General features: G+C 52.0%; 6 protein-coding genes across 6 annotated transcripts; 4 read left to right on the top strand and 2 right to left on the bottom strand.

Moving 5' to 3' along the window:
- Positions 1 to 239: 239 nt before the first annotated feature.
- MYCFIDRAFT_60055 (uncharacterized protein) lies at positions 240 to 1910 on the bottom strand. The gene is made up of 3 exons (XM_007926123.1): positions 1717 to 1910; positions 1525 to 1658; positions 240 to 1470 (listed from the first exon to the last, which is right to left on the bottom strand). Exons 1-3 carry the CDS (start codon positions 1846 to 1848, stop codon positions 444 to 446), a joined length of 1293 nt encoding a protein of 430 aa, XP_007924314.1. The 5' UTR covers positions 1849 to 1910; the 3' UTR covers positions 240 to 443.
- A 778-nt stretch (positions 1911 to 2688) lies between these two features.
- Positions 2689 to 3852, top strand: MYCFIDRAFT_211057 (uncharacterized protein). Its single transcript, XM_007927417.1, has one exon. The coding sequence runs from the start codon at positions 2766 to 2768 to the stop codon at positions 3585 to 3587; it is 822 nt and encodes a 273-aa protein (XP_007925608.1). The 5' UTR covers positions 2689 to 2765; the 3' UTR covers positions 3588 to 3852.
- Positions 3853 to 4666: 814 nt separating this feature from the next.
- On the top strand, positions 4667 to 5926 carry MYCFIDRAFT_41888 (uncharacterized protein; the record flags this gene model as incomplete). The annotated part of the gene is made up of 3 exons (XM_007926038.1): positions 4667 to 5333; positions 5388 to 5836; positions 5885 to 5926. 3 exons carry the CDS (start codon positions 4667 to 4669, stop codon positions 5924 to 5926), a joined length of 1158 nt encoding a protein of 385 aa, XP_007924229.1.
- Positions 5927 to 6425: 499 nt separating this feature from the next.
- MYCFIDRAFT_53212 (uncharacterized protein) lies at positions 6426 to 8474 on the top strand. Its single transcript, XM_007926102.1, has 3 exons — positions 6426 to 6572; positions 6632 to 6702; positions 6781 to 8474. Exons 1-3 carry the CDS (start codon positions 6468 to 6470, stop codon positions 8399 to 8401), a joined length of 1797 nt encoding a protein of 598 aa, XP_007924293.1. The 5' UTR covers positions 6426 to 6467; the 3' UTR covers positions 8402 to 8474.
- Positions 8475 to 8668: 194 nt separating this feature from the next.
- MYCFIDRAFT_83145 (uncharacterized protein) lies at positions 8669 to 10051 on the top strand (the record flags this gene model as incomplete). Its single annotated transcript, XM_007926196.1, has 1 exon — positions 8669 to 10051. The coding sequence occupies one exon, from the start codon at positions 8669 to 8671 to the stop codon at positions 10049 to 10051; it is 1383 nt and encodes a 460-aa protein (XP_007924387.1).
- A 239-nt stretch (positions 10052 to 10290) lies between these two features.
- MYCFIDRAFT_211056 (uncharacterized protein) lies at positions 10291 to 11733 on the bottom strand. The gene is made up of 2 exons (XM_007927416.1): positions 10541 to 11733; positions 10291 to 10480 (listed from the first exon to the last, which is right to left on the bottom strand). Exon 1 carries the CDS (start codon positions 11505 to 11507, stop codon positions 10911 to 10913), a length of 597 nt encoding a protein of 198 aa, XP_007925607.1. The 5' UTR covers positions 11508 to 11733; the 3' UTR covers positions 10291 to 10480; positions 10541 to 10910.
- Positions 11734 to 17732: the final 5999 nt, after the last annotated feature.

Raw genomic sequence — 17732 nt, 5'->3', positions numbered from 1 at the left:
AATGGGGAACGAGTGACGTCGGATTTGCTTTGTGCAGGTGTGATTGATATGATGTGTTTCTTGGTCAGCATAGTGCTAAGCAGAACTCGGCACGCTCATGCGAAAGTTTGAGTTTCGCAATGGAACAGAGTTCAACTCAACCACGACGCTAAGATGCAGTTCACATGTGCAAGGCTGTTTGATGAGCGAAAGTCATAAGAAGAATTTCGGCTCAACAAATTGGTTGTCGAGGCACGATTCTGACAAGCTCGCTCGTGTGGAGTACATATGAGATTCTGGTCTCGGATGCTTCGAGAATCAATATACAATGCATGCAAGTCGAAGGCCTTCGCTAGCCATAGCAGACAGATACACAATTCCCAGCGCCTCGCCTTCCTGCAAGCAAAGCCCGAGAATTCCATCCTTTAAAATCGCCTAAATCTAATGCTCAATGCTCCTTCTCTCTAAAGGGAGCTTCCGCCTGGCTCCAATGTCTGTGCCGGGCTCTTTGGTACCTGAAGTTCCCTCTGTGGGTAGTAGTAATTCTCCTCTGGAATTCGTCCTCGCAGGAATTGTGGCTCTGAACCGCGGACGTAAATGTCCTCGAAAAGCACCTCTGGTGTCGCGTCTGGCTCTGGCATGGCTTCGGCAGCAGCGACCTCCTCATCGACAAAGCTTCGGGCCTGCTTGTCAATGCCCTTGAGCTCCTCCTCAGTCGTGACCTCCCACTCAATAAGCTTCTGCTTAAGGCCGGCAATTGGGTCATTGGTAGATCGCATGCGCTGGATTTCCTCACGAGTTCTGTAGGTGGTACCTGGGTCGGACATGGAGTGACCTCCGTATCTGTATGTAACGTATTCGTGGACAAGTGGACCGTTGCCTTCAGCGCACCACTGCTTTCCGTGCTGGACAGCAGCCTTGACAGCGAGGACATCCATGCCGTTGATCTTGAGACCTGGGATGTATTGACCACGCTTGTAGTAGTCGGTCAAGGCAGCGGCACGGTTTGCGGCAGTACCCATACCGTACTTGTTGTTCTCACAACCGAAGATAACAGGCAGGTTCCACAGCTTGGCCATGTTGTATGCTTCCGCAATCTGACCCTGGTTGCTGGCACCGTCACCGTAGAGAGCCAGGGTCACGTTCTTCTTGTCTTCGTACTTGTTGGCAAAGGCAATGCCTGCGCCAACAGGCACTTGAGCACCGACGATACCGTTTCCACCGTAGAAACCAGTCGAGAACATGTGCATGGAACCACCCTTTCCGTAGGCGATACCCTCTCTTCTGCCGAGCAGCTCACCGATGATCGATCGGACGGTGCCTCCGCGCATCATGGCGAAACCGTGGCATCGGTATGCGGTAATGAGGTGGTCCTGTTTGGTGATTGCGTGCTCAATACCAACTGCGACAGCTTCTTGGCCAGTTGAAAGATGGCAGAAACCTCGAATCTTCTTCTCCTTGTACAATCGATCGGCGGCCATTTCCATTCGGCTGTATCATCACATCAGCTCCCATTCTACCTTCTGCAAACCCTAATTTGCATACCGCACGGCAACCATATCATAGTACATCTGCTTCAGCTCCTTCTTGGTGGTATCGAGAGTGTATGATGGAGGATCCAGCTCGTACGTCTCGAATGCCTCATCGGAAATGCGTACGGTGAAGGGCTTGTCATCTTCCTGAACTGATTTTTAGCTGGTACGCCCTTCTACAGCGTATATTAGATAACATTCGTACTGCTGGCACATCGCTCTTGTCAACGTGACTGCTCGCGGCATCGGTGGTCACCGTTCTCACAGCCGGAGTAAATCTGAGGGCATTGCTGCGGGCTGGCGCGGCCAATGCGCGCGGTGCGAATCTCGACAGCATTGTCGCGACACGGGCAGCCCGAATCGAGATTACAGGGAGAAGAGAGGGAGTGTGGTCGTGTGCGCGGAGATGTGAAGCTGGAAGTCTTTTGGTACTGAGCTTTCGTTGACCCTGCTTTCGCCGTTGATGAGGCCCACTAGCCTCTTCGGAGTAGTGAGAGCAATCGGCCCGGAACTCGCTATCGCTATCTGGCATCTATTTTGATCTCTCGCCGGTTCCAAGACTTCATCCTCCGCGCGTGCACTGTTGAACACCTCACGTTCCCTTCTTGTGCGCTGCCATGTCCTCGCCATGCTGGTACGACCTCGACGCTCGACGCCGACCCGTCGCCGCCACAGCCACAGCTGAATGCCATCTCATCTCAGTGTGATCGAATGATCGGCCTTGCGCCACGAATCAGGCTTGAGATGACAAGAATGTCGTCGGTCGCCGATTGCAAGCATCCCCAGGGCTAGTTTGTTGATTGACTTTACAACCAGCGTCGCATGCCTCACTCAGACAGCCGGCAGCGCAATAATAATAATCTCTACCATGGCACCTCAAACACTCCTCCAAAACTCAGCATGCGCGAGCCAACTCAACCGCCACTGCTATGTTAAGACTGGGCGCCGTTTCCTGTTTCATTACTCTTCCCTAGCATCTTGGCTGTCCAATAATGTCTGTTGACTCCCGATCGGTAGAATACACGACATGACTGCTATAGCAAGGCTATAAGCTTGTGCCTCGTGAACATCCATGCTGTCTTATTGCGCATGTGCTGTGCTTGTTCACCGATCCATGCTCACGCCATGTCTTGCGTATCCCCCTTCCCCGTTCCTTTGTTTTCTGCACCTTTTTGCCCGACAACCAGCATTCTTCAGCACCACCAGTCTCTACCGCGGCCGTCGAACAACAAAGAAGAGCAGGAACTCTTTGACATGACCTTTACCGCTGAAGATGTTGTGTTCTTGCGGACTTCAACGGAAATTATGGACCCAATTACGCTAAGCCCACCACCATCATACGACGATGCAATAGCCGTACACAAACTGCCTGCGGAAGCGGCTCTGGAAACGCAGGACTGCTTCGAAGACTTCGCTGGGCTGGCATCAGCGACTGCAGAGAAGCCTCCACAGACTAAATGGCTCGTCAAGTCTGACAAGGAGCCTTCGTATCTCAAGTTGCTCACCGGACCCATAATATCTAACGCAGGTGGCACGGTCAATACCGAGCCGCTGAGGAAACGGCGATATAAAGTGGTATTCCCTTCTGGATACGAGGATGTGTATTTGCACAAGGCAGCATGGGCGTCGAATAGTTCGAATCTACCTCTTTACCACGTCGAGCTTTTCGGTCGCGACAGGTACGAACCGGAGCCCATCGTCATTCTTGGACCCACAGACTTCCATCATGACACTGTAATTGCACAGTCCAGAGAGCATGCGGCACGGCACATCGGCAAAGTGCTCTGCAAGATTGAGGATGAAATTTCGAAGACACAGAGATTCGTAGCATTTTGCGAAAGCGAGTACTTCTCTTGGGACTGGAAGTGCAAGACTGGAGGTGCGAAGCAAGAAATGAGGAGCTTGATTGTGAGAGCCAGGCGCGACTGCTTCACAGGCGCTGCTTTGGTCGTGAGGCTGGAACAATTCTTGGACTTTACTGGACGACAGAACCGCGGACACTCCGAGGACGTGATTCGACGCCTCAGGAGCAGCTTGAAGGAGTGTGCTTGGAGATTGAATAGACTGCAGATTTGAGGGGTTTGCATGGTGTTCAGGAATTGCAGGTGCGGCATTGGCGTTGATTGAAATATACCCCACCCAGAGTGGCTGCTCATTGGATATCGTATTGTTTGGAAAGATTCGAGGACCTGAAGGAGAAATATGGTGTTTTGAATGCTAGAGATAATGTCCTGGGCGAAGAAAAGACCAAGAGGTCCTCGCGCTGCTTAGATCTTTTATACCTCAATAGCTTAATAGTGCTAGACGAGCATTCTGAGTGAATGAATTGGAGTAAGGCTTCACATCAGAAATGACAAGCAAGTCTGCAAACTGTCTAGCCCTAAGGGACCCACGTCACTCACTCCAGCACTTTTATGATGGATATAGATCTAACGAACAGGTTGAATATGTCCCGTTTCGCCTGCTGGTTGTCTGGTGTGTCCGATCGTTGAGATCTCACTTCTCCGAGCTGATTGGCATCCCTCAGCACACTTCTCTCGCCAAAACAATGCCCCCGTAAATGGCAAATTTGAGCTGTTCGAAATGCCATGAAAGAAGCCGAATAATCAAGGATCAAGCTCATGTGACAGCAAAAGGAGTGCTGTTGCAAAAGGAAGCAAGCCAATACGTCGGCAGAGATCCACTCTCGCCTGCCCCTGGGCATTGGCTCCAGCGGTATGACGTTGGGTCTTCAGACAAATTGCAGAGCTCTCACTTCGAGTCCGACATCTAGCGAGGTAAGGCCCCGCGAGATGTCCCGACACAGACTCAGTTCCCAAGATTCATCGTTCACGTTGTAACACTACTTCCCTTTGGTTCTCTTGCACATCGTCTCCAACTTTCCCAAGCCATTCCACCTCGTAGCTTCGTCTGTACCGCCGAACATTCACACCAAAGCCCTGCGGCTGAACTATTCGGCAGTACCTGGCTGACGCAACACGTGCGAGCCGACAACGCGGATATTTTCAGAGAGTGTTGGACTGGCCTTACAAAGACATGTGCCGAGCGTAGAGCAGTGTCGCTTTCTCGGACAATAGAACTACGCGGTGGGAACAAATATTTGAACCTTCCTCTGTAGCGATAGCGACACCACGCCCGTCATGGCGCCGGCAGTGATGCACAATATCACATCACATTTTCACCGATCAAGCACGAGCAGCGGCTCTGACGCGAAGGCCCGGGAGGAGGAGAAGACGAAGTTGGCCGAGTGGGAAGCTGAGAAGCGGCCACTGGAGCCGGACGAGATTGTGATCGATCCGCAGAAGAAGCCGATAGGACACTCGAGCAAACATTTGCGCAAGGACGACTTTGAGCTCGTCAAGACTCTTGGTACAGGCACTTTTGCGCGAGTGTGGTTGGTTAAGCTCGCCAATCGCAAAGAGCGCGACAACAACAAGGTCTTCGCATTGAAGATTCTACGCAAGCCCGATGTCATTCGTCTGAAGCAGGTCGAGCACGTTCGAAACGAGCGCAATGTACTCGCCGCCGTTGCTGGGCACCCTTTCATTACCACCATGGTCGCCAGTTTCCAAGACCAGGAGACTTTGTATATGCTTCTGGATTACTGCCCCGGAGGCGAGGTCTTTTCCTATCTGCGACGAGCACGACGATTTAACGAACCTACCTCCCAATTCTACGCCGCCGAGATTGTCTTGATACTGGAGTTCCTTCACGAACGCGAAGGTGTCGCGTATCGGGACCTGAAACCTGAGAACATACTAATTGATGCTGAGGGACATTTGAAGCTTGTTGATTTTGGCTTTGCAAAGAAAATAGAGAACAGTGCGCCTCCAAGACATACCAATGGCCACGTCTTGGGTACTGACAAAACGACAGGAGAGACATACACCTTGTGCGGCACACCCGAATACCTTGCACCTGAAGTGATCAGGAACACCGGTCATGGCACAGCTGTCGACTGGTGGGCTTTCGGCATTCTGATCTACGAATTCCTGGTTGGACAACCGCCATTCTGGGATCAAAATCCGATGAAGATTTACGAGCAAATTGTAGAAGGCAAAGTTCGATACCCAAGCGCTATGTCGAAGGACGCGCGCGATATCATCGCCGGACTCTGTACGGTAGATGTGACCAAGAGACTCGGGAACATGAAGGGCGGCGCTTCATTAGTGAAGAAGCACCCTTGGTTTAAGAACATCAACTGGGACGACCTATATCATCGAAAGATGCAAGGCCCCATCGTACCGCATCTGAGAGCGCCGGACGATACCAGAAACTTTGACGAATACGACGCTGAGCCCGAGAAGAAAGAGCCGTACACAAAGGTATGTCCACCGGAAATATGGAGACCACACAACTGACACCATCATTAGGAGATGTACGAGAAGTACGAAAAGATGTTCGTCGACTTCTGATCTCGAGATGCCCATGATATTTGCTGCACACTTCGACAGTCCTCAACTATTGCATTATGATCCATTAACTGCATGAGATTGAGCATGGCGTATGGTTTTATGATTGATGAACGGCCCACTGGCATGGCGAACGAGGCGGTCATATTCGTTTGTTGTACGACTCTTGGATGGTGGAGCGGAGCATGTCAGTTTGACGCAATTTGCAAATGCCGAAGAGGCACGGTCTGCTACATATTTCAGAGCAGCAAATTTTATCAAGCCCAGAGAGACATCTGGTATTGTTATCGAGACAGCAATGCTACCTCTGCAAAAGGATGCGGGCTTTATTCCCGTGGCTGGCGGATGTTTGTCTTGGCTGTGAGTTCATCCGATCCGCATTGGCCCCATTGCCCCCACATATCCTGGCAACAGCTCTCCGCTCAAGCGGATCCCAATACCGCACCTTTATATTAAGTTGAGCGTGGCCCTGCCATGTGCCTGAGACCACTGACTTTGTGCAATACAGACTGCCCAGACAGCTTCATGAAGCTCTGCCAGTGGCATGTTTCTTCGGACTTTGGGTAGCCGGAGGGTTCTATCCCAGTGGCCGAAGAGTACATTCAGACGGGGCTTGCTAACGAAAGCATACGACCGAGGTCCCAGTGAGGTATGTATGCACCCACAGCAGCAAGACACAGATTAACCTGACAAGGTTCGGCCTCATAGCCTCCGCTGCTCGAACAGACCGTACCTGAACATTTCGCTTCGATCGTATCACAGTATGGCGACCGGCCAGCGTACGTCCTCCCAATCAGATTAGCAATGTTGTCGAGAGCAGGCTACGAATGAAGAGCAAGCATTAAAAGATGGCACAGGGTCTCGACACGACATCAGCGAACGACGTTGACCTATGATGAGCTGGATCAAAGATCCAATGCTCTGGCACGCGGTCTGCAGAGCATTGGTGTAAAGAAGGGTGATAGAGTGTCGGTTTCTCTGGGCAACAACATTGAGTTCGCGACAGCAACTTATGCCCTCTTCAAGCTCGGTGCCATCTTGAACCCGCTGAATCCGAGCTTCAATGCGAGTCAAGTTGTCAGCGCCTTGAACCATCTGCAGACCTCGCATCTGATCATCGGGACGGAAACGCATCTCATACGAAAGGATCCAAGGAACAATAGTGAGATCTTGGCACACATAGCACCCGGAATTGGCGGCAAGAAGCTAGAGTCAGAACTCTGTCCTTCTCTGCGCGAGATCGTGCTTGTGGATAACTCCCAAGGACGAGTTGACCCCAAGACTCTGTCGGCTACAGTACCCTTTGAAGCAGTGCAGGATGGGTCAAGGCAATCGATTGGTGATAAGGGGTTACAAAAGGATGAAGTTGTCAACATTCAATTCACGAGCGGGACCACGTCGATGCCGAAAGCTGCCTGCCTTTCGCATTACTCGATTTTGAATAATGGCGCTCAGATTGGAGACCGCATGCTTCTTACTCCAGAAGACGTAGTTGTCTGTCCTCCTCCGCTATTTCACTGCTTCGGAAGTATTCTTGGATACATGGCGACAGCAACTCATGGATCTTCAATTGTCTTCCCGACAGAAGCATTCGACCCTCTGGCATCATTAAAAGCTGTGCAAGAGTATAAGGGCACGGCATTGTATGGCGTAGCAACGATGTTCTTGGCCGAACTCGAGCTTATCGCTGATGGAACCGTGCCACGTGAAGGCCTCCAATATCTCAGAACAGGCATCGCAGCTGGCAGCAGTGTTCCGCAAGAACTCATGAGGAAACTTCACAAGGTCCTCAACTTGACAGAGTTGACCATCGGCTACGGTATGACTGAGACCAGCCCTGTGAGTTGCATGACCAAGACCAACGATCCGATGCAAAAGCGGATCGAGACTGTTGGCAAGCTCCAGCCGCACGTTGAAGCCAAGGTACTTGATCCTTTCGACCACAGCAAAATTCTCAATGTCGGTGAGCGAGGCGAGCTTGCAGTCTCCGGCTACCTACTCATGAAAGAATACTGGGGTGACCCAAAGAAAACCGCTGAAGCAATGATCCCCGACCCCAACGATCCAAACAAGCTTTGGATGTTAACCGGTGATGAAGCGAGCATGGACGAGGAAGGCTACGTGTCCATCACGGGTCGAATCAAGGACATCATAATCCGAGGCGGAGAAAACATTCATCCTTTGGAAATCGAAAACTGTCTTTTGGCACACGATTGCGTTTCTGACGTGAGTGTCGTTGGGCTTCCGGATGAGAAGTATGGTGAAGTTGTTGCTGCGTTTGTGATTAAACATCATGGGATGGGTATTACTGCTCAGGAGGCGAGGGAGTGGGTGAGAGAGAAATTGAGTGGACATCTGGTGCCGAAGTATGTGTTCTGGGTTGAGGATTATCCTAAGACGGCCAGTGGCAAGATTCAGAAGTTTAAGTTGAGGGAGGATGGTGTGCAGTTGTTGAAGGAAGGGAAGGGGCTTGAGTGAACAGCACTTCGATGGCGATGTGAGGGCTGTGGATGTTTGCAGATATCTCGCAATTGAGGCTCGTGACTGCTCGTCCGCCATTTCCCTATGGCTTTCCTAAGGTGAGCTTCAAAGTGACATGTGAGAAGCGGAGTCTTGCATGTGAACGCGCCATTCCGCCCCACCTCAAGCAAACACTCATACATCGACTCAATTTCGACAACGACTCTGCTCATCCTACATCGCCGTCACCCCCAATAACCTCAATCATTTCAAGCAGTCGCCAACATGATTGAGTCGTGGGAAGATCGACAGGAGAAGCAGGCAGTGCTCGATCAATGTCGCGAGGCTTACAATCGCCTGCAGCAGCTCACTCCGACTTTGCAGGGCAAGCCGCGAGGCTGCGACGAAATGACAGCGGCGATGAGCCGTACCGAACTGCTCGAGCTTCTGGAAGCAGCATCGAAAGCGCCACCAGAACCTGGCGTCAAGGCCTTCATTGTCGACAAGCCATATCCCGCATGCGCCGCACCTCTTGACGATCTCAAGATCATCAAGATCTCTGATCTGCTCCTCGAAGTCCACCACGTCGGCAGGGCGCTGATTGTGCGCCGCATTGGCCCAGTCTGGAGCGCAGCAGTAGGAGGCACATACGGCATCGAGGACGAAGACGATGATGTTGACTTCCTGCTCTTCGATGGATTCAACTTTCCTGGCGATGAGGAAATCCCACCCAATGCCGTCTTCGCTATCAAGCAGCCTTACTGCAAAGTCGATATCACAGGCAGGCCACGGATTAAAGTGTCTCATCCGAGTGACTTGGTGGTGCTTCCTCTGCAAGACGAGCGCGTGCCACTTGTCTGGCGCCTATCCAGCACTGTTCCGACCGAAAAGACATCACAAAAGATTGAGGAGGAATACCAAGATGACGTTGAAGAGCTCGATCTGAAGAGCTATGACTTCGACAAGATCGCCAGCGAACTTTCAAAAGCACAACCGCGTGTTGACATCGGAAGCTATCTTCGACGAGTAGAGCTTCGACCAAGCCCTGGACGTGGACGAGGCCTCTTTGCCACCACGAAGATCGCAATGGGCGACATTGTTCTAGTAGAGAAGGCCACCTTCGTCACGTACAACCACGAGCCCCAAGCCTACACCGCGATCAAAATCGACATTGGCCGCAACATGATCACCGAAGACACTCGTGGAGCGCCTCACAAGGACCTCGCAAGATACATACTCAAGAACCCCAAAGCTCGAGCCAAAATCTTCGATCTGCATTCTGCTTCCATCCCAGCACCATCTCCATCGGAACTCATCGATGGCAACCCCATCATCGACATCTTCCACCTGCACGAAATCTGGCAGACCAACGCCATCGCCTGTCCTACGCCATTCCCAGTCTCAACCGATCACGGCTCGGGTCTCTGGAGCCAAACTTCCCACATCAACCACTCCTGCATCCCAAACACCGAGAAGAGCATCATCGGCGACCTCGTGGTGTTGCGCGCCAATCGAGACATCGAGCCTCGCGAGGAAATCACAATCTCATACGGAGAATACGCCTCACGAGAAGAAAAACAACAAGCATTCGCCAGAATCTGGGGGTTTCAATGTAAATGCGAACTCTGCCTCGCAGAAGAAAACGGATTGAGTGAGGGAGGGAATTGAGAGGAGGGAGGGGGAGGGGAAATGGGAAGGAGATTGGTGAGGGGATGGGGGTATTGAGATTGTTGATGCTGAGGAGGAAGCGTGAATACCTTTGACAAGCTAGGGGGGAAAGACTACACTACCTGCTGGAGTGGAAGGTCGTCCCCATAGCAGCAGTAGTGTGAATGTCACCCATGAGCGAAGGTTAGTGCGAACATCAAGATTGGATCAGTCACTTAATTGAGTCAAGTGACAAGATTCCAAAAAAGCACGTATGCATTAGGTAAGTCCATCTATGTATAGGGCAGTCCAATTACTCAAAGAATCAATAACCTCAAACCCTCCTCACCGTCGCTCTCCAAGTCCAGTACCTCCAATAACCGTCTCTCCACCCACCGTCCCAGCAGCATCACCAGCAGCATTCCGCTGCCTCTCCCGATACTTCACTCTCTATCACAAATAAGTCAGCAACACCCAAAGTAAGCGCGCAATAGACAAGACTAAACCAACCTCACTCATACCCCTCCAATAAGGATCCTCGTCATCATCATAACCGCGATAATGACACAAGCACGTATACTGCAACGCAGCATTAAACTTGTTCCAAAACCCCTTGGGCGCAGCCTCGACTTCACATTGCTAACATGTCGTCTGGGCCATACGGTGACGCCATGTGCCACGTTCGTTGCGGCGACGCACTAGCTAAGCACGTCCCTGGAACGAGTCGGTGATATCGGTGCGCACGGTATCGAAAGTGGCGGCACGGCGAAGATTGGGTTGGACGTGGAACGTCGTGCTACTTGTGGGTGATGTCTGATGGAATGTGGTTGTAGTTGGCAAGCCCGTGTCACGTTCTTGCAGGGAATTTGAGACGGGGATGTCACGGGTAGCTGGATTGGGTTGTCCGACGGGGGCATGGTCTTGGAAGGCAGACGGCGGCATCTCTCGGAGTGGTTGGGCATGGTTCGAAGCGCCGTCCAATGTCATGGCAGGGTGGAGAGCTTGCCCTGGTAGCTGCGTTTGTCCATGTGGAGCTGAGGCATGGTTTTGATGTCGGAGGCGCATCAGTCGGTGCTTGCAAAGTTTCTGGCCGATGAAGCCAAAGTCGAGGTGTGATGGGTGCGTGGAGGCTTGCGCGCAAGTATTCCCGGACGACTCCCTTAATTGCCGGTTGAGGGCAGTGCGATTTTGCATATTCACAGCAGAGCCATGCACGACCGGCGTATGCGAGTACACTCGCTGCTCCTGTTCCGGCGCTGGTGACACATCGATCGCAGCATTGTGTCCTGATTGTCGTGGAAATAGCGACCATGCAGGTGGTCGAGGTGGCGATGGAAATCTCCGGACGATTTCTGTCGTTCTTATCGAAGTGGTCGATACTGGCAACGTAGCTGAGCGTCGGCCTGCTGTTGCGGAAAGTCTCCTGGGCGAGACCGGTACGCAGTATCCAGCAGCATACCTGAGAGATCTCTGGCATGGTGAGGTCACTGGCGAGCGAACGCCAGTCTTATCAGTTCTGTTAATCGACCCAGAAACGAAAGGATGAGATTCGAGCGCCTCGAATCGACGAGTCGCATGTCCGCTTGCTGGAGGGCGCCATGGACGTCTGCGCTCTTCTTGGCGCCCCCGGAGACACAATATACTTCTCAATGAAAGCCCATTCGATGGGCCCTGTTGGAAGTACTTTGAATGTGAACTCACGCGACTCAAGATGACTTTCGTGGAAGAGTTACCTGAGACAATTGCGATAGTGACCTTCTCAGAGATGTCGTGCTTGGCCGCGCATTCTGGCCGTCTGTCGGAGGCCATGGAGGTATTCCTGCAGGAGTCGGCTCTCTTTTCGGTGGTGATAGCAAGGGTCTCGTGGGGTGAAGCTCAGGAGCATTGCGTAGCCTCAGAAGTTCCGAGGTGTGCGACGTCGCCGTTGATACATCACTACCTCGATGGGGCCGTGCAAGGGCATTTTCGTCGACGGAAAGTGCTCGACGGTCATGGTTGGAGTATTTCCGAGTAACTTTAGGCTGTACAGTGACAACACGCCTTTCACAAGCCAAGTTCGGATGGGCCGTGCCCAATGTTCGTATGCTCTTCTGCTCGGTGATGGTAGACAACTTGGTGCCCAGCGCGCGGTCTTTCAGGTGTGGACTTGTGTATTGATCGCCTGTTGCCGTCAGCACATCGCCGTGAATGTCATCAAGAGAAGCACCTTCTCCATCTTGGCTTGAGCCTTCGTCCGAGAAGGTCGACGTGTCACGCGCCGTTTCGATCGGATGCGCATCGAACAGCGAGCTGCTTTCGCTCGGCGTGGCCTCTGACGAATCCAATCTGGGCAATCTGGGCCGTCGCCGACGTGGAGCTTTCTGGTGCAGTGTATCTTTGCCGACATTAAAGTTGCCAGGTGCCGAGTAGGTTTCGCTTCCGGGGTCTCGTATCGGACAAGGACTGCTAAAGTGGGTGCGGATGTACTCTGCTGCAGGTGAAAGCATGTTGCCTAGATGGATCAGTCTGCGCACTCAAAGCGCCGCTGCAAGCTTGCCGGCCGACGGATACGAGGAGTGTGAAGTGTGTAGGTGTGGAGGTAGACATGGTGTTCTGGAGTAACATGGTGCCGCACGAGGTTGCGCTTCCCTTCCCCAGAGCGACGTCATTCCAAGCATCTTGGCAGCAAGTGCTCTTCGCGGGGCCACTACTGGAAGGAAAGTGCCATCGGCCTCCATTGCTACTTCTCTGGGAGAGCTTGCTCTATCACATCCATCACGATTATGTATGTCGTGCTTGCCTGTCCGAAAGAGGGAGCGGTGTATGATCGAGAATTCACACCCATGATGAAGTGCCAGCGCGTGACCAGGAGGTGTAGCTTGACCATGGTCAACCACCCAGACAGATCGAGCTCCAATGCTTGTGGTTGTCCAGTCGTCGGCAGCGCTCCCATGCACAGGTCGGCATATAAACCTCAGTTGTTATCGGAGTTAATACACCGGTCTCTGATGATCCAGACTCTTTCACGACGCGCTGCGGAGACACACTTTCGGGAAGCCGTAGCGAGTAGCGAGACCGCCTGGGAATGAAGATGCGAAAAGCATCACCAACTAGCGGTCAAGCAGATTTCGAAGCGGGGAGTCTCATCAGAGGCACAAACCGCATCCGACAGAAGTAAGCTCGGCCGAGTACTAGTGCCACTACGAGGAGGAGCAGAGGGCCCAGAAACAGCCTTGACGCAGCGAACGACGTCCTTCCGCTAGCAATCGTCTAATACAGAAGATGTGCTCGGTTGGGGCAGTTGCTGCATTTCTGCTTACGCAGCGATCCGATTGCTTCAGCTCGAGGCCTGCTGTTGAACTTATCCGATCGAGATGGTTGTTGTAAGAGGGAGCCGGCGAATCCCGTCTGGTGTATTGGGACTTACCGAAGAGGTCTATTGCGTATGCAGCCAATCTCTTCGGGAGTGATTATCCATGTATTGGAAGCCCCTGTCGTGAGGTGTACATACAATTGACAAGCTTGAAGCTTGATGAGTTTTCTTGCACTAGCTCAACTTCAAGAGCGATTATTGAGTCGCCGTTAGAGCCTGTGCGTAGTCACATCAGTGCAGGACAACTCGCGCGCACAAGAAAGAGGTAAGGCAGACTTGGACAGAATTTCGATCCAATGTAAACAAGTCCAAGGCGCAGGAAACGAGAATCACCACGAGCCGCGAATCGCTGCAACGCTCCCTGTGCCTGTCTTGTATGGTCGATCTCATACCAGGATTTCGCGCGCGTAGCGTCCCAGTGGGCCAGGATCACCTCGGGTTGACGCCCCTAGCAGTTAGAGAAGTAGCAGCACCCTCTAGGCCACTGGCGGTGTCCCGCGGATTGCTTCAAGCTTCACCATGAGAAGTGAGGGAGGAAACCCTCTCGCGCAGACCGATGTGCATCTACGACTGGCCAGGGCGGATCCAGCTGCTCGTTCCAATAATCTCACTGCACTTCACGCGCAGGAGTGACTGCAAGGAAGCTAGGCTGATGGCCGCCTGAATCGAAGATCTGTTGCAGCTGTACTTCTAGTCAAGGGCGGCTTCGTTCGGATGCAGGACAGGTAAGGAAGAAGAGGCTCATTCGGTTGATGCGCCGCTTCAAAGTGGGCTTGATGAGGGCGCCTGCAGTCCAGAAATTCCCTTCATGGTTAGTAGGTGGGTTGACGAGCCAGTCGGGTGATTTCCAGGACCAATTTTCGTTTCAAGAATCCCCCTCTAGACTCCCTTGTCGCAGATCGGGTCTGTGGATGTTGGCATGCCCCACGGCTCACAAATGCAACGTACACATCCAGGTTGCTTGTGTGACATGAGAAATAAACTGTGTGCTGACTGTCCGCTGTCCCGGGTACTACCAGAGCTCAAAAAGGCGATTGTATCCATAAGGTGCGCAGCCGAAGCCCAATCCCAGGCCTTCCGACTCCACAGAAACGATGATATGCATGCGAAGAGCTTTCGTCAATACTTCCTCCGACTCTCCGAGGCGGCGGCTCAGTGTTGCACTTCCTGCCGGCTTTTATTCGGATCACCAATGCCTATCGGTATCCCGAGTGATCGGTAACGAGACACCTCATTGACCTCACCAGGTTGCAGAAGCTGCACTGCACTGAGGATCTTTGCGGTGAGACCGTCGTCGTGGGAGAGAAGTACCACACTCTTTTCGTGCTCACGCGCACAATTACTTACGGAAAGGCACGTTGGCGTTCATGGAATGGACGCGGATATTCCTGGTGGACAGTGAGGTCCCCGCGGCATGGCGCGCTATTGCCGGGGTAGGTACAAGGGAGCTCAACTTCAGCGCTCTGGTTGATCCGAGAGCGTATGTGAGACTTGGATTGTGTCGCGAGGCTCAATTGTGCTTCCTGGCGTGGTTGAGAACGAGTCGGTGTAACACGGGCTCTGCCTTCCTTGATCGCGACCTGGTGGCTGGGGAATGAAGAGGTGTTCCGCGAAATTGGACAACCATCTGGCGGTCGGCAGAGTAGGATGTCCCTGGAGCAGGTACCGACAGAGTTTTGTCAGAGAACACCACGTCATCTCACTTTCCAAGGCTCTGCAGGACACCCTGACTCAGGCAATGCTGGGCTGGCCAGTGGCACCGTTTCGAAGACCAGGCATTTCGCACAGAGGCCCCCGGAGACGCACGTCGCACGTCGCGGTGTGCGGTGCCCAGCAGGTACCGGCTATTAGCTCCCCAGGCACGATATAGCTCGAGAGTCGATAGCGCGCTGGCACTGGCACTGGCACTGGCACTGGCACGGGGAGGCGAGCCAGGAGGCAGGAGGCGGCGGTGTGGACGAGCGTCGCGACGCCAATATTATTTATTGTCTTGGGTTGTGCTGTGCTATTCCCGCCCCGCCCCGCCTCTTGCTGTGCGCAACCGAGGCGGCGATATGATATCCATTCCACGTGGGCTGTGCATTGCCTGCGGTCCGTCTGGTAGCTGTAATAATAATTAGAGCTGCTGTGGTTGTGTGGAAGGCGCGCGCCGGCGCCGCGCGGTGACAGCACAGCTCCATAAAACGAGGCTGCGAAGCGACGCTGCATCCTGGCGGGTGGCGTTCGACCGCTGTCGGCGCTGAGTCTGATGAGACTATATATTTTTCGAAGTGCTGATGAGGCAGCGCAGCGCAGCGCAGCGTCAAAGCCGTTGCAACCCCGGCCCACAGGCATGGCATGGCATGGCAAGGACATGTTCGGCGTCGACTGTACGACCAGTGCGATCGTGCAACGCAAGACATCGTAGGCCTGTCGGGCATGCACACACACTTGGTTGTGACGGAAGCCCTGCAACATCCAACCTGAACTTCCGACCGAGCTGGTATGTATGTCGTTGCTGTTCCAGTATGATACTGTATACTGTAGCACAGCAAAGCATTGATCATATCGACGTGACTTAGGCATTATTCATGTCATGTCACGGCATTTGGGAGAGTCAGTGTGAAACATGGTTGATTCTGCGCTGATCGATACTGTACTGTGAAGTCACTGAGTCAGGCCAAAACCTACGCGAGCCGAAGTTGAAGCCCATCATTCATTGCCTGAATCATTGAGAACGAACGAACGGCATGCGCCCTCTGCTTTCGCGCGCGCGCTGCAATTTGCTCACTTCATCACCCTGGCCATGGCCAGTCTTTGGTGGGTATTCCATCTTAGCGAGGATCCAGGGTGTGTGCTCGCTCCTGGCCTCCTAGGCGGTCTACGGAAATGCTCGAAAAGTATGTACTCGTGCGATCGTGGTAAACTTACCGAGTGTAGAGCTCCAGCCGCTGCTAGCTTGGTAGATAAGAGCTTCTGGCAGCAAGGGGTTCATCATCCAGTCGCAGCTTTGATTAAACAAATCAATGAGTGTATTACGCTATGCAATATGTCGCGCTATGCGCTCGGAGGACTATAGAATTTACTGTGGTGTGGCTGCACTATAATTAGCATAGAATTAGCTTCTTAGCGGTTTCCTACTTCTCTTCTAAAATGATACTATACCTCGTCGTCGCTATTTCTATAGTATACACCCCTCGAAGGTGTTGTTAATAGCGCGGTTACTAGACTATTAGCTTAATGAGATTAAACGCCTATTCGACGAGGGCGAGTTATCTAATATCGCTATCTCTAACCTGCTAAATATCGCTAGGCGCAGTATCGACAAGATCTATAACAATTATCGCCTATTTAGTATATTCTATATTAAAGACCTTGCGAGGTTAGGTCGTCTACGGTCGCTATTGCTAATCTTTAAGGATGTAGGTAGTATCGTATCGCCTAGCGCGTACGATCGCAGTTTAACTAATCTACCTGTTTCTATAGCGCATCTTCGAATTCCTTAACGACCGACCGTATGCCTACTAAGACGAGGTAGTATAGTATCTATACGACGAATACGACGTTGTTATTAGCTAGTCGACGGTATCGCGAGTACTAAAGAGGCGTAGCTAGACGAGGAAGAAAGCGATACGGTTTGCGGCGGAACAGAACTAGGACCTTCGAGACGACTTTAAAATAAGGCAAATAGCTATGCCGGCGTATAAGGTAGTGTATGTCGATAAGAGCGCCTCTAACGAGCGTACTAGATAGCGGAAATATAGATACGGTCCAGTTAACCGCCCTATCTTTAAAGAAGGGTCGGCGGTAAGGTTAAAGCGATAGAGTGTCCTGCCGGCTATATTAGTTAATAGTTATCTTAATGGCACTATTATCCACTAAGGTTCTATTACCGCGGAGATCTTCGAGGCATAGTTATAGCATACAGTACTGCCTCAAATAGAGCCTAGTATATTTATTGTTATAGATAACGCGTCAATCTACCGCACTTAGCGTATAAAGGATATCGTAGCGGCGGCAGGTGTCTACCTTCGACACCTGCCTCCGTATTCGCTAGACTTCAACCCTATTAAGTTGTTATTTAACGTACTTAAGGCATAGGTTAAGAAGCATATCAACGAGGCTAATTGCTTCGTAGACTTTAGCAAATTTATGCGGTATGCTATTAACTAACTAGATACTCAAACAATAGCAAGATCGTAGTTCTAGCGAGCAGGTTATCGCTAATATCGACCTTGTAGTTACTCCTTTATAGTCTCACTCATACTAACTATTATCTCTAGCTTAGCAATACGGCTTCTTAACTCGTCTATCTCCTTCCTTATTTTATCTATAATAGTACGCGCAGTATTAGCAGCTTGCTCTTTTATT

This window comes from Pseudocercospora fijiensis (genome assembly GCF_000340215.1).
Source record: "Pseudocercospora fijiensis CIRAD86 unplaced genomic scaffold MYCFIscaffold_3, whole genome shotgun sequence".
Classification (NCBI taxonomy): Eukaryota; Fungi; Ascomycota; class Dothideomycetes; order Mycosphaerellales; family Mycosphaerellaceae; genus Pseudocercospora; species Pseudocercospora fijiensis.
Note: the sequence above shows the minus strand (reverse complement) of the source record. Positions and strands in the feature narration are given on the sequence as shown.